The sequence below is a fragment of the Phascolarctos cinereus genome, unplaced genomic scaffold (genome assembly GCF_003287225.1).
Source record: "Phascolarctos cinereus isolate Bilbo 61053 unplaced genomic scaffold, phaCin_HiC Scaffold_1;HRSCAF=81, whole genome shotgun sequence".
Classification (NCBI taxonomy): domain Eukaryota; kingdom Metazoa; phylum Chordata; class Mammalia; order Diprotodontia; family Phascolarctidae; genus Phascolarctos; species Phascolarctos cinereus.
In genome coordinates, this window is record NW_027555514.1 from 57398295 (window position 1) to 57423645 (window position 25351).

A 25351-nucleotide genomic window follows, 5' to 3' on the forward strand; every position below is an offset into this window, starting at 1 on the left:
AGGTTAATGGCGGGTAGTTCTAACTCTCGTAAAAGGGATGGGGGTGGGGGATAGGAAGAGAAGTGGTCTGCCGCTTGTGGAAATGACAGCATATTCGAGCCCCAGTAACGAACAGGAACCGGGGGGCCCTGCTCTTTTAAACTCACGCTCCACTCTTCCGGGTACTTTACAAAGCAGTAGCAGCAGAAGCCGTAGCTGGACCCAGAGCAGATACCAGGAGAAATCTAAGTGCATCCTGGCTTCTCCAAAGGCATTGTCGCCTGGTCCGCCACGCAAATGCCCCTGGTCGGATCCAATATAGCTTCTAGCCCCAATCACAAAGACGATCACTGCCAGCCCTCGTGGGGAGCGGGGGGGGAGGTATTAATGGGGCAAGAACCGTCCATTATCCTTTCGCTGCCGTGGCCAAGCCCCCGCGTGGCGGCCGCGTGTTGCACTCGGGAATCTCCAGCCGCCCGCTCCTTGCCCACAACCCAGGCACTGGGGCCAGCGATGTCCTGGTCGCTTCTGGCAGCGAGTGCGAGGTTATCTACCCGAGAAGGGAGCCTGGGGCTGAGCTCGCTCCATCCAGCAGGCTCCGCGATGCATTCCGGTCCTCCTTCCTTTTCTCAGGCCCCCGCCACCGTCCTCCTTCCACTCAGTCACCCAAGCGCTCCCTTTCTTTCTGCTTCAGCCTTCATCTCCTTCCGACTCCTCGCAGACCCCTGGGGGGAAAGTGCTGCCATTGGCCAGGTCGCTTCCGGCAGCCTGTTATAGAGAGGAGGAAGGTGGGAGAAGCCTGGAGCAAAAGGCGGAGGAAGGGAAGGAGGAGAGAGAGGGCAGCTCCATCAGCTCAGGCAAATTGCGAGAGCTGCCTTCACTCCCCAAAGTGTCGAGAAGCAGGGAGCCGCTGCTGGCCGGCTCTCTGGCAGTCACCAAACTATTTCGCCCCTTGCTACCATCGGATTTCTGCTCGCTCTCCTCTTCAGCAAATAGAAACCATCTCAGGATAGGCTCCAACCTGACTTTTTCCCCACCTCTCCTCCTCCTCCTCCTCCTCCTCCTCCCTCCTCCTTCTCCTCCCCTCCGCTCCTTTTGCCTCCTGGTATCGGATCTCTGATTCTACTGCAGCCTGAATCTTGCAAACAGCTCGACTGTCGGTGTGGGGGCTGCCGTCTGCTTAGCTGCGGGGAGCACTGGCAGCCCAGGGTCGTGCCCTGGGCAAAGGCAAGAAGAGAAACTTGCGGTATCGACGGTCAGAGCCCACTGCCATCCAGTCCCCCGAGACCTCGGACACCCAGTGGGGGCTGCCTCTTCCCAGCCGTGGCAATAACAAGGTCGGGGAGAAAAAAGTTCCTCCTACTGTTGTTGCCGCCGGTTTGGAGAAGGCGTAGTGGCTTTGCTCCCTCGGAAGTCGGAATTGTTTTGAATACATCTAGTGGAGGAATCCAGCGCGCAGGGCAGTCACAATCCGCAAGCCTCGGAGGGGACTCTACCTAACAGCTAGGAGGACCCCCTGAGCCCATCGAGATTTGATCAGGAGCCCAAGACTTTGCAACGCACTTTGCAGCCCGAGCTGCAACTGAATTGATTCTTTCCAGTTTTTCCTTGGCTTTGAACTGAAATCTGCTTGGCCCAGCAGCCTAAGAAGAGCTCCGGAGTGATACTGGGAGCATTGCGCTGCCCCCTCCCCATCTCCTCCCATTTCTCCTCCTCCCCCAGTCTTCCTCATCTCTCCCCCGTACATGAAATCAGATCCAAATAAAAAGGCGACTTAATCCCTCTGTGATTGTGGTCTGCAGCACTCCTCTCCTTGCCCCATTCTTCCCACCCCTCCTCCCTCAGTCAGTCCTGCAGCCCAAAAGAAGCTCTGGAAGAATAAATTCGGGGGGAGGGCGAAGGGGGAGGTGTCCGCGTTATGGCGAGGTTAAGGAAAGCCGAGCTGGCCACCGCTGGAGTTGTGTTACTTTGCCACTTTTTAATGGACCGGTTTCGGTATGCGGAAGGGGAGACCGTAAATCAAACCAATGGTAAGCTACGTTTTTATTTCTCCATTGTGCGTGTGGGATGCGGACCTTTTTTCTTTTCCTCTTTTTTTCCCCCTGTGGGAAAGTTAAGGCTTAGGCTTCTGGGGGCAAATTTTAGCTCCAGACAGAAAGGTGTAATAGTTGGGGAAGGGTAGGTTTGTGGGGGACAGGGGTTGACTGTTCGGAAATATTTCTGAGATCCCCACCTTGGTGGCAGGGGGCAGCAACTCACAGGAGTGAGTTTAACTCAGGGCAAATTGGCCGGGGGGCTAAGCCCCCTTCTCTCCCGGATAAACCAGGATTGGCTTTGTCCCTAAAGTGTACTACCTACCATTGACGCCTACTTGGTCTTACTGCCACCTGACAGACTTTGAGCTGGGGTGGGAAGGGAGGAGATTGTTAAAAAGAAAACAGGTCCCACTGGTCTTGTCGTGTCAGACACTTCATGCTCTCTGTCTCTTCCATGGACTGTCACACCCTCCTCAGGATGAGACTCTGGGCTGGGAAGAGCAAGAGGGTGATTGTGTCTGTAGAGGCAAACCTAAATCTATTGTCCAGCCCTGACTAATTTAGGTGCGAGCCTGGACTTGTGGAGGTTTTCTCCTGTGCCTCCAGGTTGGCTCCGTGACTGACTGACTCCACCTGCCATCCCTACCTCTATTCCCTGGGTGTTTGGCCACCTTCCTCCTCCTGATGTTGCTTTTCTTGCCTGCAGAGCTTTCAGACGGAGGGTCATATCCTGTCAGCTAAGGCAGAACTGGTGGTGTGGGCTCCACTAGCTGAGCCACCGGTCCAGACTGGACCAGTCTGACTTGGCTCCTTCATGACACTGCTAGCTGTTCCAGGCTTCTCCAGGCACCTGTGATGTTTTAGCATAGACCGGAATCTACCTCCTGAGTCAATGACCAGTTGCCTAGGAACACAGGCACCTAACCAGATTTTGGAAAATGTTGCCCCAAGGTTACACAGGGGAGAAGGGAATCTCTTAGTTAAAGGACTTGGCCTTGTTTCCTAAGCCAAGATCATCTTAGAAATGCACCAGAGCAAAGCAACAATAGATTTCCTCACCAGCATGCCATCACCATATTGTTTGTTGGAATCACAGGGGGAAAGTTGGTGCATGTTCAGAACTCTCAGTTATTTATCATGTCGTACCAAACCATGAGAAATTAAAGCGATTTTGTTTGGTGAGGCAAGGTAGAGCTGTGGCTGCCCAGTAGAGGGTCTTGTAATGTTTCCATGGTCGATGAAAAGTAGACCTTGAAAAATTTCTGTGAAAGCTTTGTCAGTCACATACACCTCCATAGCAGAAGTGTGCCTATTTCTGTCACTTTAGTTTTAAAAGGGATGTGCAGGTGTTGGCCTGGGACCCCTCTAAACTCTCTTGACTTTATTACTTTGCTAAGAATCAACAGGTTAAAGGACATTTCTGTGTACAATGCCTCTCTCTTAGAAGGCACTTAATAAATGTTCATTGATTGACACTTTAAGGTGGACCTTTGTTCTATGGAGTAGAAAGCTCAGTATATTGTAGATTTGAACTCTCCAAACACAAGGGTGGTTGTTTTTTGACTTATGGGTGAAATGGCTGGAGCGTACAGATTTCTGACACTGCTTGTTGCTGATTCGTAATTCCCTGGTAAGAAATTCATCATTTCAATAAGTGTGGTATCCACTCATAGTGTAGTGAAAGAAGACTAGAATAATGGAAAGAATACTGGACTTGGAGTTGAGGGAACTGATTTTGCTATTGTCTCCGCCATTGGATGTGACCTTGGGCACTGGTTTGACTTTTGTCTTTGTCACTGTGTGTCACTTCTGTGGCTTCAGTGTTCTCATTAATAAAAACAAGGAGGTGGGATGGGATTGTTTCTAAGACTCCGGCTCAAACTTCTAAAATGATTTTTATTTTGATTAAAGCAGTGCAACAAGCTATGGGCTGTATGTGTATTAAATACTTCAGGAAATAATTTAGCCAATTCTCAAGCACTTGAGGTAAAATTCAAACTGGACAGATCAAGGAATTATTTCCGGAGTTGCTTAACTTTAAAGAATTTCGTTAGCCTGAGATGAATAAAAACACTTGGAGGTTAGTAAATAAAAAGTCAAAATAGAAGATAGGACAGCAGATATTTAGCTTTTTCTTTTCTTGCTGATAATTCTTATTTTCACAAATATTTTACTTCTGAAAATCATATGTATGGTGCAATTTAAAAATATTTAGTCTAAGTTCCCAAACTGAGGGTGCGATTCATTCCATTCTGACTGGTCAGAGAATGAATTAGAAGAATGTTCCATTTGAGAAAATAGAGAGTAGTAGAATTAGCTGCCAAGAAGAAGACGTACAAAGTTTAATTGGGGGCGGGGAGAGTGAGAGCTTCAGCAACTTGCAAGGATATAGACTCAAGGGAGAGTGCATTTAAAAATGAAGCTTGATTTGCTGTGCTTGTTTCTTGAAGTGAAGGTGTAAGAACTCCCTAAAAGCTCTTTTGAACACCAAGTCTTCTTTTTTCTTCCCTGGGCAGCTCTTCTGTTATTAAAGGAAATCTTTGGAGTAATTTGTTAAATAACACACATTTATCACATATTTGACAATTTTCAATAGGGACCTAAATAATAATATAATAATACAATATATTTAATGGTGTTTCAAATGAAGGGAAACAGATATTTTACTTAGGAAAATTCACATTGGACCCCTGCCCCCCCCAAGAAAAAAAGAGGGGGGGAAACTAGGCTTTTAAAAAAAAGTTTAGGCCAAAATTAGAAATTCATCTGTTTCAAAGTTTAGTTTGGGAAACTACAGCTATTTGTCCAATACCTTTGACATTTTATGAAGAGCAATTAGCTACCTTAGAAAAAAATTTTATTTGACAAGGGGAGGTGGGGAAAGAGTACCTGATTTCTTACAGAGACATTTTAAAAAATACTTACTGTTGTAGTTGGTTTTGTAGCCACTAGAGGGCAGAGAAGTTGTTAATTTCTGTGATGCAGGAACCTTGTTCTTTTCCAAATCTTTCGGATTAATTGTCCTGCAATGTTTTCTCCTCATCTAGTTGTATAGAACTCCATCTTGCCACCTATAAAAAAGTGACTATGAGTGGGAGAAGTTCTCCATTTTCTAGATTTTTGTATATTAAATTAATCATTTGAATATCAAATTTTGTGAAATACACTCAGTAAACTGGAACAAATTCTTTCTTAGCAACTAATGGAACCATTAAGGTGGTCTTTTGGCTAAGAAGGTTTATTAATTGCATCACTCACATAAGAAATCTTAAGACATTACTTTATGAAATCACCTTTCTTTGTTATTTAGAGATTTATGCTGATTTTTCTTTGGCTGAATAGTTGTCGAGTACATATAAATACACACACACACACACACACACACACACACACACACACACACACCCCTAAAATTATTTTTTTGAGTCTCTGAATCAAAACAGTTCCTTAATGCTAATATTTACATAAAGGCTTCAAAACAATTACCACTCTGAATGTTTATGTAAGTTTTTACCATATCGATAGATTGCCCTTATTTCTGCATGGTGGTTGCTACTTGAACTGTTAAGATACATATCTATATGAGGTGTAAAGTGGTAATATTAAGTATAACAGCGTGATGTAATAACTCAGAGGAAGCCTTACATTAAACACAGAAATAAGAAGAAATGAGAACAGCTTGAGCAATGTTTCCTGCTCATTGTGTATTATGCTATGAGCAGTATGATTCATTCACCTCAAAAACAATAACAACCCAAATGATGAGGGGTCAGAGGCTCTGGCAGTAGGAAACTTTGCATCAAGGCCACGTTCTGGTTTTAAATACAGTACCTAGCAACTTTCATCAGCAAAGCATTCATGCTTATTTGCGCTGTTCTGATCCCCACTTCTCTCAAGTCAATCGTCCTTCTTCCCCTCCCCCTTGCTCTTTTATTTCTGTTTTCATTTGAAGTAAATATGTGGTTTGAAAGATTCCTCACTGGTAGAGTATTTGTTTTGAGAGCATCCCAGCTGACACATGCTGAGAGTGTTACATGCTTTTAACTCCTTATTTACCTAGAACTGGAGAAAGGCTGGGGTGTGTGTGTGTGTGTGTGTGTGTGTGTGTGTGTGTGTGTGTGTGTGGTTTTTGGAGGGAGAAGATGGTATAAAAAGAGAGGATGTAGTGAGTTAATGGCTAAGTTCATGGTCCTTGGTTATATAATGACAGGTTAATTAATTCAAATTATTTTTGACTGATAGCTACACTCAAAAGTCTTCTTACTGATTTGAGAGCTCAGAGATGAAGGACCTTATTTTATTTAAGGAAGAGATAAAAATTGGGTTACAGGTTATATGAGGGTGGATTAGAAACTGAATGTCTTTAAGGAAATCTACATTTCAGTTAAGTTTTATCTTCAGAAAGTCTGGCAGAGTGAATTATGCTTACATACAGCATAATGATGGAAAATACCCGGTTAACTAGGTAGGCCAGGAGCAAGGAGAATGCGGAAGGAAGAGATATTTTGCTGTAGGGAATTTTTGACTGCATAGCAGGATTAAAAAAAAATCTTAACTTTCTACAGGTTTAAATTTAAATTTTAAAAATTTTACGCTCCACAAAACATTTCACATTTTAGAGGTGGTGTGTTTCTGGAGATAAATCAAAAAATTAAGATTTGTGAGCATAAATTCTAATTCCTGCTCTGCTATCAATGTTACCTTGATGTTACCTTGGGTGACTCACTTAATGTCATTCTTGTATCTCTTTTTCCAGTTTGATAATATATGGGAAAACATTCTCAATAACATACAATACTGTATACTATAAGATATTATTAAGTTTTTAATGTAAAAGTCTGGTTACTTCATGGATTCTTTTTTTTTTTTAAGCAGGGAATTTCTTAGGATTCACTGAACCCAAAGGCTTTAGAACTCAAAATAAGAAGGCTCTAGAAGTCATCCAGAAAACAGTTCCCATTGATCATTCTAGACAAATGGATATACAGCTTGTCATGGGGAACTCCTGAGAATACATTCCTTATTCTGGTGTTTATTGCCAGGAAGTGTGTATTATTTGAAATGAAACCTGGCTTCATCGTCTCCTGTTTTTATCTTCAGGGGAAATTCTATCTCTGTGTTAATTCCTCTAAAATACCTGAGGATTATTAATACATTTATCTTTCGGCTTCTCATCATCTCACTAATCTGAATACGTTAATATTTCTTCATAGGTATCCTTTTGCAAGCCTGTAGGCCTCTTTTGCCCCAATCCTCCATAGGAGGACTGCATGATCCCAGTAGAACAGAAAGATCCCTGAGGGCAAGGACTTCTGTTTGTGTTTTTGTATCCCTAAGTGCCTAGAAATACCTTGAACACAGTGAGTGCTAAATAAATGTGTGTTGAATTGAATCATAGGTGCAGCTTTGCTTCCTTTGGAATTTCCCAAGAGACAAATCTCCTGAGCTACACAGTGGAGATTTTGTATGAATGAAGCTGTCAGTATAAAAATGATAGTTATGCTAAGGAGTGATGCGTTTATATAGAAGATTCTTCCCCTTGATTGTCTCCTGTCATTTATTTGTTGTTTAACAAGAACAGAAGAATACTTTCTGGGAGAAGAACTGTCAAAAGTCAAATATTTTTATTCTTTGTAACTTGAGGTAACATTTATTTCTTGCCCTCCTCACTCCCATTTTTGTTTCTGTCTCTGCCTCTGGGTGTGTATCTCTGATTCTGTATCAGTTTCTCTCTGTCTCTGTGTGTCTCTGTTTGTCTCTCTGCGTCTTCTCTCTCCCCAGATCTTCCTTGTTATTTATCTCTCTTTTTGTCTTGTACAATCTTACTTTCTCTCCTCTGGGGGTTAAGTCATGAATTCCAGAGTAGTTGAGTTTCTTTCCCTCAAAGCTGTATTTGGGGTCATGCTTAGGGTTTTTTTTTTTAATACAACCATTTTACTTGGTTACAGGCTTCTTGTTATTTTTGCCCAAAACAGCATAAAAAAGCACTGGATTTGGAGTCTAACGCCCTGGGTTCCAGTCTCACCTCTGGCACTTGGTAGCCACATAACCTTCATTGGCACACATCCACAATACTACTGGGTTATGGCTGCCTTGCCTGTTCTATGCTTCACTGACTGGATAATTTTATTAACTAAGATTTAAGTGTATAAAGTTCACCAAGAAAGGCAGTCTTGAGTAGAAAGATAGCTAGTCTCCGAGTCTGGAAACCTGGGGTTCAAGTATCACCTCTTGCACATTCTGTCTCTGGGATTCCGGGCAGGTCATTTAATTTCTTAGTACCCCCAGGACCCTTTAGCTGCACAACAGTTACTGATCTGCATCTGCAGACGGCCTTTTCTCCAGTGGAGATCCCTACACTGATGAAATCCTAGGTGTGGATTCCCTCCCCTCCCATGGCACAAAAGGCTACAAGGAGGCATTCTTTCATTTGACTTCATGTTCACTCTGGTCTACATTCTCCTCTCATAATGACTATATTTGTCCCTACACTGGCTCTGATTAATTAGTACTTCTAGAGATTGGAGAAAGTTGGCATCCTCAAAAAAAAAAGTTTTTCATTGTATTTTAGCCATTCTTAGTTACTGAGTTACAAAGACAGGATTATCAAATATTTATATTAGTTTACTAATTTACAAATTAACTACTTTTACCTCTACTGAAAGGGTGCTTTGCACAGTGGGTAGAGAGCCAGGTCCAGAGTCAAGAAGACCTCCATTCAGGTGCCCTGAGATTCCTCCTCTTACACTGACTCTGTCAATGGCATTGATAGGTCTCTATGACAATGAAATTACATTGCCGAATTAAAATTCCCCCTTCTTCCTTCAGTGTTAACATCTCAATTTGGAATGCCTTGTTCCAACATCAGTGGAGAGCTCTAGAGTGTGATTTCCTCTGTTGAACAGACACAAACTGTTCCAAGTCCTTGTTGAAGGGAGGGTTGATGAAGGGAGGGAGAGAGTAGTGAGAGAAAATTGGAGAATGGAGGGAGGAAGGAGCATGAAGGGGGAGGAGGGAGAAAGGGAGGATGACGAAGAAGGAAAAGAACAGGGAGAGATACAGGGAGGAGAGACAGACAGAGAGACAGAGAAAGAGAGAGAGACAGAGACATACAGAAACATAGAGAAAGAGAGACAGAGACACAGAGAGAGAGAGTGAGAGAGACAGAGATGGACACAGAGAGAGAAACAGAGAAGAGAGAGAGAGAGAGAGAGAGAGAGAGAGAGAGAGAGAGAGAGAGAGAGAGAGAGAGAGAGAGAGAGAGAAAACTCAAAGAAGTTAACCTATCAAAACTCAAAGTTATTAAACCATTTCCTCCCAGGTCACAGAGTTAATAAACAGTAGAACTGGTACTCAAATCCAGGTCCTCTCATTCCAAAATCAGTCATTATTTCAATCTATTCACTAAGGAAAGCCCTAGATTTTTCCACTTTGTCAGTTGCCCTTTTGTTTAAATTGACCTTGTTAAGTAATAAACTTTAATGAACATTGTCAACTTGGACACATTTGACAGCTCTTTATCCCTATGAGCACAGCTGGAAGTAAAGTTAGACAACAGAGGCATTCTACAGCATTCCAGTCCAATGTCTTCAAAAATAACTTAAACATTTAGTGCGTTCTATTACATCATAGATTGTGCGTGATTTTGTTTTTCTGTTCTCATTGTTTATATCAGAATGTTTTGTTTTGGCAAGATTTGTATCTGTTTTGATTCAGTGCTATTCTTCAAATTTATATTACAGTCATTTAAAGTGTTTTGTTTCTCTTGTTCGGCTGAATATGTACTAAATGTACTTCATATCTGTTGCTGCTTAGCTTATTTGTGATGATATTAAATACAGTAACCATAAGTAGAGATTGTGATACACTATGTTAATATGATGGGTCACGCTGGGAAACAACAATATATTTTGCTGTTGACATCTGCTCGTGGTTGGTCTTTAAGTACTGATGCATATGTCTGTGTTTGTCTTATCTCCCTCATTAAAACATAAGCAACTAGTGACCTGAGAATGTCTTTCTGTCTACATGATGCAAGACTCTCAGAGCACAGAATCTGGTGTTGTATCTGTTTATTGAGGGTGATAATTCTGAATTGCTCCTTCCAAAAGTATGGTGTACTATGAAAGCTACTAGCCTGGAAGTCATTGCTCTGTTCTGTCCAGGGGATAAGACGAGGAAGGCAAGAAGCATTTCTTAAGTGCTTACTGTGTGCCAGGCACAGAGCCAAGCGTTGGAGAAACAAATACAAGTAAAGAGAAAGACAATCCCTGCCCTTGAAGAGCTTACATTCTAATGGGAGAAGGCAACTTTAGAAAAAAGAACTGGGAATATTAGTGGCTGCTAGCTAAAACTGAAGGATGCAAAGGGTTGTCATTCTAATGTTATTCCAAAACATGTCACCAATACCCACAATAAGGGAGAGTAAGAGACCTGTAAATGTGATAACATATTTTGTTAGCAATAAACATTTAGTTGTACTTCACCTGCAGTAGTACTCTCTGGTGAAACTTAATTTAAAAGACACACAGAAAATGTCATTTGGCCTCATTAAAAACATGTTCAAAGGACATTTTGGGTTGCTGGGGACAGAGTTAAGCCCCCTGGATTTAGGATTCTCATTAGGTTTGCTACTTAGATAATTATTATGAACTTCAAGAAAGAGAGTTGCATTTAAGCAAAAAGTGTGTGCTTGTCAACTTTTCAGACTGTAGTACCTACAGAAAGATCGTTTTATGTATTTTTTCCACTGGTGGCTGAAAATGTAGGTTATTTCAAAATCGCTGTTGACCTGAATATTAACACAATTTGGGGCAGGCTTCTACATGCTCAACTTTTATACACATGCTAATACAAGCTGTGTATCTTTCACATGAAATAAACTGACAGTCTGTTTTATTTCTTAATCTTTGTTATTTAGCAGTCATTATCTTCTCAACATCTGTTGTTAATTCCTGACATTTAGTAAAAAAACAAAACCCAAAATATGCATGATTCCAACGTCATTGTGCAGATGACACCATCATTTTCTAGAGAGCACAAAGTCGCTGCAAGAAGACAGCCAGATTGGCTCAATCTTTGGTTTGCAAAAATGCTTTTAATTCAGAGGTTTGCAAAATAAGGGAGACAGATTTGTTAGCTACCATATTGTAGTTTGATCTGAAATCTTCTTGCTCTGTTGCTGTTCTGGTATGGTAACAGACACAGATATGCTCCCAGTTAAACAAAAACATGGAATTTAGGTTGGACCCATTATTTTCCCCATTTTATTGGCTCAGCTTTCTATTTGTTTATCCCGTGGACTCATATGTGCTCTAGAATCTGCTTTTCTGTTATATTTTGGTCACTTACCAATATAGCCATACCTTCCATGGAGGTTCTAAACAATGTGAGAGATTGCCTGTCTTGTGGGTTTGTGTTCAGTTGTGAACTTCTGAGATGCCAGAGATTGGGAAGTATCCATGTACAACTCAAAAGACTTGAAGGTAAAGGTCTAACTTAACCAAGCCAGTGAAAAAGAATGTGTTATTACTTTTATTTTTGGAGCACTAATAAATCAGAATAACATTTCAAAGGGCATAAAACACAAAAGATTTAATTCCTACACAATGATTTATAATCCAATAAGCAGTATTGTCTGATAATAATAAGACCATTCATTAAATTGATTTCTCTAGAGAAGATGCTATTGTTCAAACAACAAGGGAAAAAGGAATTAATTGGAAAAACTGAAGTGGCAAAGTCTGATGAGATATCAGTAATATACTTTTGCCTATCACTTTATGCACTGATTTCTTCCTTTCGTTGCTGTTTTTGCTGAGTCATTTTCAGTCATGTCCACTCTTTGTGACCCCATTTGGGGTTTTCTTGGCAAAGATACTGGAGTGGTTTGCCATTTCCTTTTCCAGCTCACTTTTACAGGTGAGGAAACTGAGCAAACAGGGATAAGTGACTTGCCCAGGGTCACACAGGTAGTAAGTGTCTGAGGTGAGATTTGAACTCAAGAAGATAAGTCTTCCTGACTCCAGGCCCAGCACTCTATCCATTGTGCTACCTAATTTCTTGCTTATTATACTCTTTTTTATCCCCATTGAAACAATATGACTATGTATATGTATATATGCATGTATACATATGTGTATAGGTATGTATATATAGATGATGGGTAGATTAGATAGGTAGGATTTAGCAAACTGCCTTACACACAGTATTCTTCAGTGATTCAAAAGATTGTTGTGTGTTTGCATTCCCCTAAATCTTCTATGCAGTGGACACGGACACACACAGAGGCACACAAGTACACACAAACAAACATACACTCATCCCTCGGTGGTCAATCTTTTATTGACAATTCCCTCTGAATTTAGCTAGACTGGTCTTTAGACGAAAGATGCCATCCCTTCTTGAGCCTGTACCAACAACTTCCACTATGGTACCTCAACTTGAACTTCCCAGGAATATAAAATATTCATGCTTCCAGGACAAAGAAGACTAGTGATGACTATACATTGTAAGCCTTCAACAAATATTTGAATAAGCAAATGAATGAATATGAAAAGGCAGAAGTGCAACTACTTCCATTTGCTGAAAGGTCTTCCTGAAATTAAATCATTGATAAAGAGAACAGCTTGCAAATTCGAAAAACTCACTAGTCCCAGCTTCAGTTGATCATATAAATATAGGTAGTTAAGAGTGGAGAATTGTCTACTCTTAAAACAAAAATCTTGGGACAGCTAGGCGGTGCCGTAGATAGAGCTCCCTCATTGGAGTCAGGAGGACCTGAGTTCAAATCCAGCCTCATACACTTGACGCTTACTAGCTGTGACACAGGCAAGTCATTTAACCCTGATTGCTTCACCACCACCAACAAAAAAACATCCAGTGGGGCCTCAAATCTTTCTATATAATGTATTCCAGTGTTACAATTAAAAAAAGATCTTTGTGGTTTCTGAGTTGAATTCTACCTATTATTATTTAAATCAATTTCCTCTTATTTCTGTTCTTCTTGGAAACAGTTGTTCACCTGCAACCTTCATGTTACTGGAAAACTATTAGTAATCTATCTCTGGGTCTCCTCTTGTCTAGGCTAAGCAAAGCCAATTCCATCAGCCTTTCATCACTCATGTGGTACTCACCTTTCTTCATTTCCATCATTCTTCTCTGACTCCATTCCTTGAGCTCTTCCCCTCTGTCTGTATTTGAAGCAAAAATGGAGTCGAGTACAGAGCGACCTCATTTACCTAGCATTAAATTAGTTCTAGTCCATTAAAATTATATTCTGATGACTCATTGAGGCAGCAGATGACCCTTCGTTTTCAAAGGGTACAACAGCAGAGTACAAGTTCTGACCAGTCCTATCAAATTGAATTTAGGGTTCTGAACATGAGCCTGGTGAGACTGATTGAATAGGTCTTTGGAGGACCAGCCTTGATTGTCTTAGAGAGGTTCCTTACAGGGAAGTGGGACACCAGCCACATAAAGCAGTGAAGATTATTTTCTAAAGTGTAGAAATGGAACAGTCTGCTTTGGTAGAACAGTGCCTGTGTTGATGAAACCATGGATTATTGAAGTATTATACACTAATAAATATATGTCTATGTTTATGTAGGTATATATAGGTGTGTATATGTACATATGTATGCATTTATATGCACACATGTATATATGCATACATATACATACACATACTACACATGCATGTATACATATGCACGCGCACACACACAAACACTATCCATCCATCTATCTATCTATCTAGAGGCTAGGTGGCAGAGTGGATACAGTGCTGAGGTCAAGAAGGCCTGAGTTTAATCTAGCCTCAGACACTAGCTGCATCACCCTGGGCAAGTCACTGGACACTGTTTGCTTGAGTTTCTTTATCTGTAAAATGAGCTTGAAAAGGAAATGGCAAACGCTCCAGTATCTTTCCCAAGAAAACCCCCCTAAAAGGGGCATGATAAGTAGGACATGACTCAAAAACAGCTAAGCAACAACAAAATGTATATATGTATATATACTTGCATATGTGAATGTGTAGATAGCAATAGGTAGCTTAAAGTTTTGCAAGGCACTATCCATCTGTTAATTCACTGGATCCTCACAACAAACCTGTGAGGTAGAAGCTGTTAATATCCCCACTTTTCAAAGGAGGAAACTGAGGTTGAGTGAGGTAAAGGACTTGTTCAGAGTCATGCAGCTGAGTATCTGAGGTAGGATTCAGACTCAGATCTACCTCACTCCCAGGTTCAATTCTCTTTTGTATTGAATGCAATACTGGGCTGGGCCACCTAGTTGCCTCTAGTTGTTGAGGTATAAATGATCATGGTTGATTTACAAATCAGGTGATTGTGATTCAATGTTAATAACTAAAAAAACCAAACAAACAGGTGTTTCCTTGCTTTATAGTCTGAGTAATTCTTTAATAAACTTTCTCTTCTTCTGTTGTTGAAGTTCCTCCCCCCCCACACGCACCCCTTTTCTGTGAATTTTACTTTTCTTATATTTTTTGTCTTGATTTCGAGTCCTAGTTCTCTCTTTTGCCCTGTCTTACTTTATCTTACCTTTCTTCCCACTGAGTGTAAGAAATTTCCAGACAAAAGAACAAGGTCATTTACTTTAAAAAATTAATTTATTTTTCTTTAAATTTAATTTAAATTTAAGGTTTTTTTTCAGTGAAGAAGAATCTATGTCTTTCCTTCCATATTTTGGGGAGAAGGTGAAGGGAGAAAAAAACAAACCCTTGAAACAAATGTGCGTAATAAACCAAAACAGATCTCTACATTGGCCATGCCCCCAACCTGTGTTTCATTCTGCTCTCTAAGTCCTTCACCTGTCTGATCACTTCTCATTTAAAGAGGGGGGTGGCGTTTGTCCTCCAAGCTTTTATAAGTGGAAATTCTGCCTCCAGGAGCGGGCAGCTTGAAAGGGATCTTTCACCTTTGAAACAAATACAATTTAGGAAATAGATACCACAGGGCACAAAGCCCCATGTGAGGAGAAAGCAACTAAGGAAAACCAATGGAAAGAAAGCAGCAATCAGGGAAAGCTAGGCTAGGAAGGGTCTTAAGCACTTGTGGCTGAAGGTGTGATAGGGGAAGCTACCACACCCTGGGGTAGTGATCAATTTTAATTAATTATTCTCCCTAACTAAGAACTAAATTCAGCTGTTCCTACCTGCTAAAGGAATATGTCAGTGACTTTCTGTATTTATCCTGCAAAGAAAAAAGCCCCAGAAACTCTTGCCTAGGTATGCTTCTATTCTTTATTGAGTACCTACTATGGGAAATACATTGCTTTAAGCTTAAAAAAATGTGTATAATTCAGATATTTAACAGACCTGAAGGAGTTTATAGGTTTCTCATACATAAATTACAAGGCAATGTGTAATAATGCCATCAGAGTAAGAGCAGCAAAGTGCTTTGGGTGGTTAAAGAAGAGAGAAGGCATTTTTGTTTGAGGGCATGGAACAGAGAAGGTCTATAGAGCCTTTCATTTAGAACATGTAGACAGTAATTGACCAGGGTAATTTTTTTGTTTGTATAATGTAGAAACTTTACATATTATTTGTTCCAAAATTATCTATGGGTAACATGGACTTCATAGAACAGATAGCATTTGATTGGACCCTTGAAAGATGAATAATTTTGATATGTAAGGAGTGATTGGAAGAGTTATTTCAGACAGAATATAGGGAAGATGAGTGGAGAAAATGGGGCATATTTGCAGAATGATGGGTACTTCATTTTGGCCATAGTTTATAGTATGTGGAAACATGTCTAGAAAGGGGATTTGAGCCTAATTCTAAAGAGCCTTGAATAGCAAGCTAAAGAAATTGGGATTCATTTAGTAAATAGGAGGGAGACACTAACTAACATTTTTGTTTGTGCATTTGTTTTTTGTATTTTTGAGCAGTAGAGTGATTTGATCAGACCTATTTTATCATTTATGGGAAAAGTAAATGAAACACAACTTCTTGGTCTGAACTATTACCCTAGTGCTTTAGAATACTGGTTAAGACCAATACTGAACTGGAAGAATTGTCAGTCAGCAATCATTTATTAAGTGCCTACTATGTCCTAGACATTGTAGTAAACTCTGGGAATACAAAGAAAGGTAAAAGACAGTTCCTGATCTCAAGAACCTCACCCTCTAATGGAGGAGTTTATAATTACTGGTGACTAGGAAGTGTTGATGTTCCAGGAATGGCTTTCCTGTCTTGTTCTAATCTATTCCCAATCTAATCTTCCTTCCATTCCCTACCCTCTTTCTCCCTTCCCCTTACACCCTTATATAGTACTACTAGTACTATGAAATATACTAGTATTACTATAGGTCAAATGTAGACTGGATTAAATTGGTGTTTCTGTTCTGGCTTTAGCATTTAGTCACTATTTAGATTGTTCCTTGGGACACATAATTTCCACTTTTTAACAGAAAGATTTAAAGTTTGGAATTTACAAATTAACTTCCAGAGCATAATCCCATTTTTGAGTTGAGTCCAGTCTAGATTTGCCAATATATTTTTGAGATGGTTGATATTGCCGTAGTGCCTAAGGCAGAATCATGAATACAGTTAGGCCTCAAAACAATGTTCAGTAGAGGAATATTCTGGTGAATCATTAAAGTTACTTGATAAGCATTAATTCTTTCAATGACTACAGTGTAGCAGAATAGACAGAGAGCTGGCCTCAAAGCTAGGCCAACCTGGAGTTAAGTTAAGGCATCTTCTGAGGCTGTGTCCCCCTAGGCAAGTCATATAACTTCTCTCTGCTCCAGGCAATTCACCAAAAGATAAACTGTGGAGGAGGCATCTCCCCTAAGTGCATTGATCCTGTGAGTTCCCCTCTCCTACCCACCTCAAATACACCCCCCTACCCAACTCCTTATACCAATGAAAACAAAGACCCAGGCTCTATCCATAAATATTGCATTTTATTTTAATGTTTTTTATTATTTTGTCATCTGAAAGGATAATTTTTATTTTAGGTATTTTCTATACACATATGTTCCCATTTATGGATAATGTTACTTTAAAGTATGTATATGCTATTGCTTCAAATGGCCAGAGATGATATCAGTGTCAGAACATAAACTGGAGCTCCAGTAATTCTTAATAAATGAGTCTTGCTGCTGTGGGGTTAGAAGGATTTAATAATAATAATAATAATAATAATAATAATACACACACATATATATACATATATATAAAATATACATAATATGTATTTTTATATAAGGATTTACTACTACTACTACTACTACTACTACTACTACTACTACTACTACTACTACTACCACCACCACCACCACCTATGTTTCAGACACTATGCTGAGTGCTTTACAATTGTTAGTTCGTTTCATCCTCACTACAACCCTGGGAGGAAGGTGCTATTATTATCTCTATTTTAAAGATGAAGAAACTGAGGTAAACAGAGGTAAAGTGACTTGCCCAGTTTCTGAGGCCAGATCTGAACTTGGGACATCCCAAATCCAGGCTTGCCACTCTATCCACTCTGCTGCCTAGCTGCTCCCTATTAATTTAAGGAAAGGAATAGCTGTTCCCCTCCATATAAATACTAAATTACTCACAGAATCATCTAATCTGTTTGGGCAGCATCACTAACATGTCCTGACTTATGCTCCTGCGTGTTGGAATGCAAAGCATTTCCCCCTACCAGAAATCTCCCACTTCAGTCAGTGAGACCATAGCCAATAGAATCTTTGATTCGGCCCAGTGGAATGTATGTTTTTAACAAATGCTGTATTCTTAGACAGTTTGTGCTCTCTGAACTAAAATAATCTCCTTGAAACACTTTTCTCTCCTTGCTGTTGGCTGGGGATCCAGAACCTCATTCTGTGGACTGTCCAAAGTTGATGTAGGCAGGAGAATGGCACATTGACCTGCTAATCCCAGGTGAATGCACCACTTTATCAGGGCAAATAAGGCTAATATGCTGTACTAAATTAGTTTTTCTAGGTAATGAGATTTATTAAGTAAGGGCATGCAAATCTCCCTAGTTGATCCACTTTAGAAATGGGACAATGCTTGTACCATGTTTTATCTGGGTGCTGTTATAGGCCAGTAGTCCATATTTATAAATGAACTAAGAATCAGATAAATAGAAATGAGTCATCAAAACTATTTTAAAATATGTTCTCACTTGGGTATTTTATTTAACCCTGTGAAAGGAGGGGTGATGTAGTCCAGGTCAGAAAAAGGAAAGGTGACAATAGCCATGCTGATCAGTAGTGGAATCTGGCCCATGAGTGGAAAGGGAGAGGAGAGGCAGGGAGAAGAGAGAGGAGACAGGAGGGGAAAAGAGGCAGGTGGAACAGAAGAGAGTAAAGGTAAACAGGCAGAGGGAGGCCAGGCCAGGCCAGGCAGATGATCTAGCATTCAGGTACTGCCTGAAGAGCAGAGACCTCTAGAATGCTGTCTGCCGGTATATCTCTATATATTTAGGTTGGGGGAAAGAAGTGTTAAGGGCATAGGATTTAGAGGTAAAAGGAATCTTGAAGACTTGGAAGTCTTGTTTCATGAAAGAACATTGAATTTGGAGTTAGAAGACCTGGATTCCATCCCTGGTTCTATAGCTTACTGTGTCACTGGGAAACTCGCTTAACCTCTGTGGGCCCCAGTTTCCTCAACTACAAAATGGGGGGATTGGATGAAATTACCTCCAGGTCACTTCCAGCTCTATCTCTGTGATCTCCAAAGCCACCATTCTATACATCACAAAATCGAAGCCCAGTGAGATGAAAGACTTAAGGACACACCCGAAGTTGCTGAGTCATGTGATCTGAACCCATGTCTTCTGATTGCAAATTCAGTGCTTTCTTTTTCTTTTTTCTTGGAACAGCACTTGGACAAGGAATCTGAAAGTGGGAGAGGAATCCAAGTCAGATCTGTTTTAAAATGACAGGTTGCATTGCATTGAATGAAAAGTTAGAGAATTAATTGACAAATATCCTGAAAGCTTCAACCTTTGGTAGGTAAATCTGAAGAATGACAACTCACAAATTTACATGGGTAGATAATCTAGACCTAAGGTATAGACAGGTGCAAGTTAGGGTTACCCAGTATTTTGTTTGCACCGGAATGGTACTCAAGCAAGAAACAATAGATGTTTTATAGGGAAAGGATATTTAAAAGTATTTTGTTCTGTTTCAGAAATTAACATTTGACAAGCAAAGCTGTATTGCATTTTGGGGAAGGAAGGGTGTTGATGCATTGCCCAGGCTTTCATAGGATTCAAAGTAACCCCCAAATGATATTTTACTTATTGTAGTTACTAGAACAGATAGGGTCATCACCTGCTATGTCCTTGGTAGAGGAAACTCCCAAGTGAGGAAAATCCCTCTGCCAGTATATGTTAGCCCCTTCTCTGTGACTTACAGTCTCAGAAAACTGCTTGAACACAGCAAGGATCAGTGTCCAGGGTCACACACCTCATTATGTCAGAGTTGAGACTTAAACCCAGGCCTTCTTGACTCTGAGGCTGGTGCACTATTCACTACATCATTCTGTCTTCTTTAGTTACTCTACTGAAACTATTTTGAAGAGAAAACTTTTTTTTTATCATAAAAACAACTTTACTGAGGTCTATAGAACTGTAGGCTGCACATTCTGCAAAGTTTTATTACCCTGAATCATTGCATGGTGGACGGTACTGTCCTCTGAGGACTTCCCCCTGCAACTGGAATATCGAGTATTGGTGAGTATTGTGTTGGTGAGACCTTTGCAGGGACCCTGAATTTTCTGATACTGCGGTTATCGTGGTCTTGGAAAAATCTATAATGAAATACGGTAAGCTCAAAATAATCTATACATAAGATGAAGATTGACTTATGATGAGCTTATAAAATACTCTTTAGACTTTTCTTTACAAAACAGTGGCAGAGCATTCCTCAACCTTAATAGAAACAGTAGGAATTCAAAGAAGGAATGTTCAAATCCCTCCCTCCTCCTCCTTTTTAAGGAACACTGGGGCTTCCTTTTTAGTATGGAAACTGTGAGCTGCCAAAGGAGGCTTTATTTCATCTCTACCTGTGTTGCTTGCCAGGTGATTCACAGTTTCCATCAATGATTGTTTTGTGAAACTGTAAAGAGGATTGAAATGACTGATTGTGAACACTTGTGTCAGGTTGCTTTCTAGCCTGAAACATTCCCGAGTAATGTGGATTAAAAAAAAATACTAAGCATCTGCTTCAGCTAGGATTGAAATAATAATTGAAAAGTGAATTTGATTTCTTTCAAATCCCTAGCGCATTATATTATACATTATATTATACACCTGTAGGTTTAGTGTGTGTATGTATCTGGGTCTGTATGGAAGGGGCTTCTCCTTCCATAGAAGAAGAACAACACATTGACTTGGGTCAAGTTTGGTGGGTCCATGCGATGATTTTAAAATATTGACCACTATAATGCAGGATTGTGGCTTACTCTGTATTTTGATAAACTATTCTTTTGTCACTTTTGGCTTTGTAATTTCCTGCAAAAACCAATGCAACAACATGCAAAATGAATGCATTTGTTTTGATAAAACATGTTGAAATTTTAATGAATCCAATAAATGTGCATCCATCTGCAGTTGTTCCAATTGTGACTGAACTGGTTAGGTCATTTATCATTGTTTGTCTATGCAAATGACTTTGCCACATGTTTTCACAGGAATCCTCAAGCATGGACTTCCATTTATGGATGTTTAACTTATTTCTTATTCCAGTAAGACATTTGATATTTAATCTCCAGGAGTATTAGCAGAAAAGTCAGTGAAACAAATCTGTCTCACCTTCGTGAAAAAAAAATCATTGTATTCACAGTGATGAAAAATAATTATCATTCTAATGAACTTCTCTTAGTGTTCTGTTTAATATCTCTCAAAGATTTAAGTTTATCTCTTTTAAAATAAACCATTTTGATATTGCTCTGTCTCCACCTCTCCCGTTCTTCCACAAAAAAGTCCAAAGTTTATGCCTTGAGAAGACCATAAAAATTGATAACTTGATAACAAGGGCCTTCTCTATCATTTAAAAACTTTTAAATTCAATTTTACTTCACCTTCTATTCTGAATCTTCTCTCTTTCACCTCCCTGCTCCCACACATTGAGAAAGCAAGAAAAACAAAACTTTTTACAAATACATATAGTCAAACAAAACAAATTCTCTGATTAGTAATGTCAAAAAGAAAAGAAAAGAAAAGAAAAGAAAGAAAGAGGAGATAATATGCTTCAGTCTTCCCTCTGAATTCATCAGCTTTCCATCTGAAGATAGATGGCTTATTGCATGAGTCCCCTGGAACTGTGATTGGTTATTATTTCGACACCGTCTTGTTCCTATCTGAAGTCTTTCAGAGTCGCTTGCCTTTACAACATTGTTGTCATTGTGTAAAGCATTTTCTTGGTTCTTCTCACTTTATTTTGCATCAGTTCAGACAAATATTACCATGTTTTTCTGAAACCATTCCATATATCATTTCTTACAGAAAAAATAGTATTTCATCATCTTCTTATACCATAACTTATTTAGCTATTCCCCAATTGATGGGGACCCTGTCAGTTTCAAATTCTTTCCCAACATGAAAAGAGCTCCTATAAAATATTTTTTGTACATATTGGTCCTGTACCTTGTTCTTTGATCTCTTTGGAGCATAAACAAACTCAGGCTATCTGTTAAATGTGATCAAATTTGAAAGGTTAAGTTGTAAACACGCTTCAAAGGACCAATTTTAGTGGAGCAATCATTCCAAAACTAGTGTATCAAGCAAGTAGGTACCATCTTGTGTTCCAAAAAGCCATCTGAAAAATACGTTTATCATAACTGAAGTAACTTTTAATGGCTTACTTGTAGAAATTCATAGTTTCTTTAAGCTGTGTAAGTCTACAGTTTGGGGGAATGCTTAAGTTTTTTGGGCAAACTCCTATTCTGTAGTATTTTCCACAGTAATAACAAATAGCAGGCAGGCTTTCACAAATAATTGTTCTATAGTAGACCACATTTTTTATAGCCATCTATTTACTTAGAGGCTTACAGAATATAATAAAATAACTCTGCTCTGTATTGCTTTTTTCATTGTTATAAAGTGGTTGGCTTAAGAAGTACAGAATCATAGAAACACAGAATTTAAGAGTTTCAAAGGCTCCCCAGTCCAACCCATATCTAATGAAGAGTTTCCTCATTGACCTGATGAGTGAATGCTCTTCTACGTTTTGCTTAAAGGTCTCTAATGAGAGGGAACTCACACCTGTCTGAAAGTTTTTCCTTACATCACACCTGAATAAAGCTCTTTGTAATTTCCTCCCATAGTTCTTAGAAATTAGGCGGCAAAGTCGGTAAAAGCATGGGACTTGGATTCAATATGACTGCAATTCAGATTCAGCCACTCACTACCTGTGCAAATTGTTTAACTTCTCACCTTTAATTTCCTTATTTGTAAAATGGAGATACCTCACAGGGTTATTGTGAGGACAAATGGAGATGATATGTACAGCACTTTCCAAACCTACTGTTATATAAATATTAATCTTCTTTCTTCCTCTTTTTCCTCCTCTTCCTTCTCCTCCTCCTTCTTCTTATCCAAAATGAACAAGTCTAATCTTAATAGAATAAAATATAATCTCAAAGGCTGTCTCCAAACATAGTCACTTCTGCACATGTCAAAATTATACAAGACAGCTGTGCCTATAGAAAGAGTTGTTCAGTTTATTGATGCAAAAAGAAATATAAGTTACAGAGGAAGAAATGTGTGTGTGTGTGTGTGTGTGTGTGTGTGTGTGTGCATGTGCATTTGTATGTATGTGTGTGTAATGGAAGGTAAGTTTCATAGAGAACAAATAAAAGGATTCCCTATCCATTATGAGTTTCTCCCAATTCAGAGATGCTGTTGCACTAATTTTACTGAGCACTACAAAAATCTACTTGGTGAAATCAATAGGGCTTTAATAGAGTGATATAAATGATCTCTCACATACAACTAAGTGAAAGATGCTTATTTCTAGGCAATAATACATGTCTGGGCAGCCAGTTCCTCAGATAAGACCATGACTGTATACATCTTAAATGAATGCTTAAACTGAGGACATTCAGAATTGAGTAGTAGTAAGAAGAGGTTGAGATTTTGAGATGTATTGCACTTAGAAAATTGGACAGTACTTTCAACAGTTTTAAAATAAATGTTGATATAGCCTATCTCTTTGAGATCAATATTTATGGCTAGAAATCATGCATTTGAAAGAATCAAATTTGCCAATAACTTGAAATGGCAGAGAGAGAGAGAGACAGACAGACAGATATTGTGGGCCCTTATGGTCCCTAAGTTTCCTCCAGAGCTTTGGAGAGTTCTCTCTGTAATGGAGAAAAGATTTGGAATCAGATAATCTTGATTCAAATCCTTCCTAGTCTGTTTACTACTGGTAAGTATGGACAATGCATTTAAACATCAGGCTTAGTATTTATAAAATGAAAGTTTGAACCAGAATAGTGCTAGATCATTTAGATGAATTCTAAGTATATGATTCTCTGATTTATAGAGCATTTATTTATGGAAGTATATAGTAAGAATATCCTAAAATTAGAAGCAGTAGAGAAACTGCAGTCTTTATTGGGTAGGATTGAAATCATTGATGGAATCGTAGTTGGACCAAAGTAATACTAAACATTTCAGTACTTAAAAAGATTCATGTTCTCATTTGTGTGCTCATCCTTTCTCCTAATGAAGATTTTAAACATTGTAATGTTTTTAAACATGGTGTCCATGGACCCCCCCAAGGGGTTCTATGGATGGATTTCAGGGAGTCCATGGACTTGGATGGGAAAAACATCTTTATTTTCACTAACTTAAATTAAGGATTTCCTTCAGTTATTTAAAAATATTATTCTGAGAAGCCTATGGCCTTCACCAGACTGCCGATAGGGGTCTATGTCTCACACACACACACACACACACACACACACACACACACACACACAGAGAAACAAAAAAACAAAACAAGAACTCCTCTTCTAAGCCCAAGAGGGCTATTTCATGAGCTGCTACATCCAAAAAGAGTGACCACTTGCTGACTCATCTTCTGGTAATGAGGCTGTTTGGTACGAGTTAGCCTGACTCTCTCACTTCCCTGCCCAGAGTGTCTTGCTATGTTCCAGTTCAGCCCCTACCATTTGGAGGTTGTTTGGCTTTTGTAACTTATCCTACTTTGCAGCTAGAACAGACAGCTTTTGAAATCTCTGGGTCAACTCTTTTTAAATATGCCACCAAATCTATTTAAATCTTACTACAAATAGAAAATGCCCAGTTTTATTTGATTTACCCTGTGATTTTAATCTATACTGATTAGTTAAAATTAAAAGCATTGAAGTCAATACTGTATTGCACAAGGGATTCATATCTCTGATTCAAATATTACTCACCCATCTAGTAAGTGTCTGGGCCAGATTTGAGCTCATGAAGATGAGTCTTTCTGATTCTCAACCCAGTGCTCTATCATGAGCTGCCCCTTTTATAGTCTAGTAGGGAATATAAAACAGGTAAATAAATAACTGCAATGCTTTTTCCTAAAGGCCATGATTTTGTCATAGTGTTTTTTTCCCCATCATGGTAGATTGAGTGCTAAATTTGCAGTCCGAAAACCTAGATTTAAACCCTTGCTTTTCTCTTTACAGCCTGTGACCTCAGCTAATTTACTTAAAAACATTAGACCTTAGTTTTCTAATCCATAAAATGAAGAGGTTGGACTGGATTATCTCTAACGTCCCTTCTACTTCTTAACTAGGATTCTGTTAATTGCTATTTCAATGAAGCATGCAGCCTCTTCATGCCTTGGTACATGTTCTCAGCAGCTACTCTGACCAAGAAAAATAATAATAAAAATAAAAAAGTATGATTCTTTTGGCCGACTTTTTTTGGTCATAATCTTCTCTGGTTGGTCAGTTTATATCTAGTGCATATTGCTAAACTTATCCACATTGAAAGCCTCTCTCAGAGCTTGGATTCCACTGTATAATTTTGAAAAATCTAGGTTCAATTTCAGGCCAAGAAAAAAGCATCAGATCAGGACTTTAGGAAACAAAAGTGTCATTTTCTACTTCAGGTTGATTTTCTGATATGCCTGTATGAACAAGGAAGGAGAGAGAGGGAATAAGGCCCTTAAATATTTATAAAAGCATTCAGATTGTATAAAGGCTATGATTTATTTTAGATAACATTCAATCATAGTATTTTTATTTGAATTACTCAGATCAGTTCTCTAAAGAGCCCATATTCACCTATCTACATTGCATTATAGGCACAGGCTAAGAAAAAAGGAATATTTATGTTGAGTGCTTAGGGTGGCCA

The 25351-nt window shown here is 39.3% G+C and overlaps 1 protein-coding gene across 1 annotated transcript in view; it reads left to right on the forward strand.

Moving 5' to 3' along the window:
- Positions 1-372: 372 nt before the first annotated feature.
- The window catches only part of PLXDC2 (plexin domain containing 2), a 495943-nt gene continuing 470964 nt past the window's right edge, over positions 373-25351 (forward strand). Inside the window, 1 exon segment of the mRNA XM_020966887.2 lies at positions 373-2009. Within this exon segment, the coding sequence (XP_020822546.1) occupies positions 1898-2009 (112 nt within the window). The 5' untranslated portion in view covers positions 373-1897.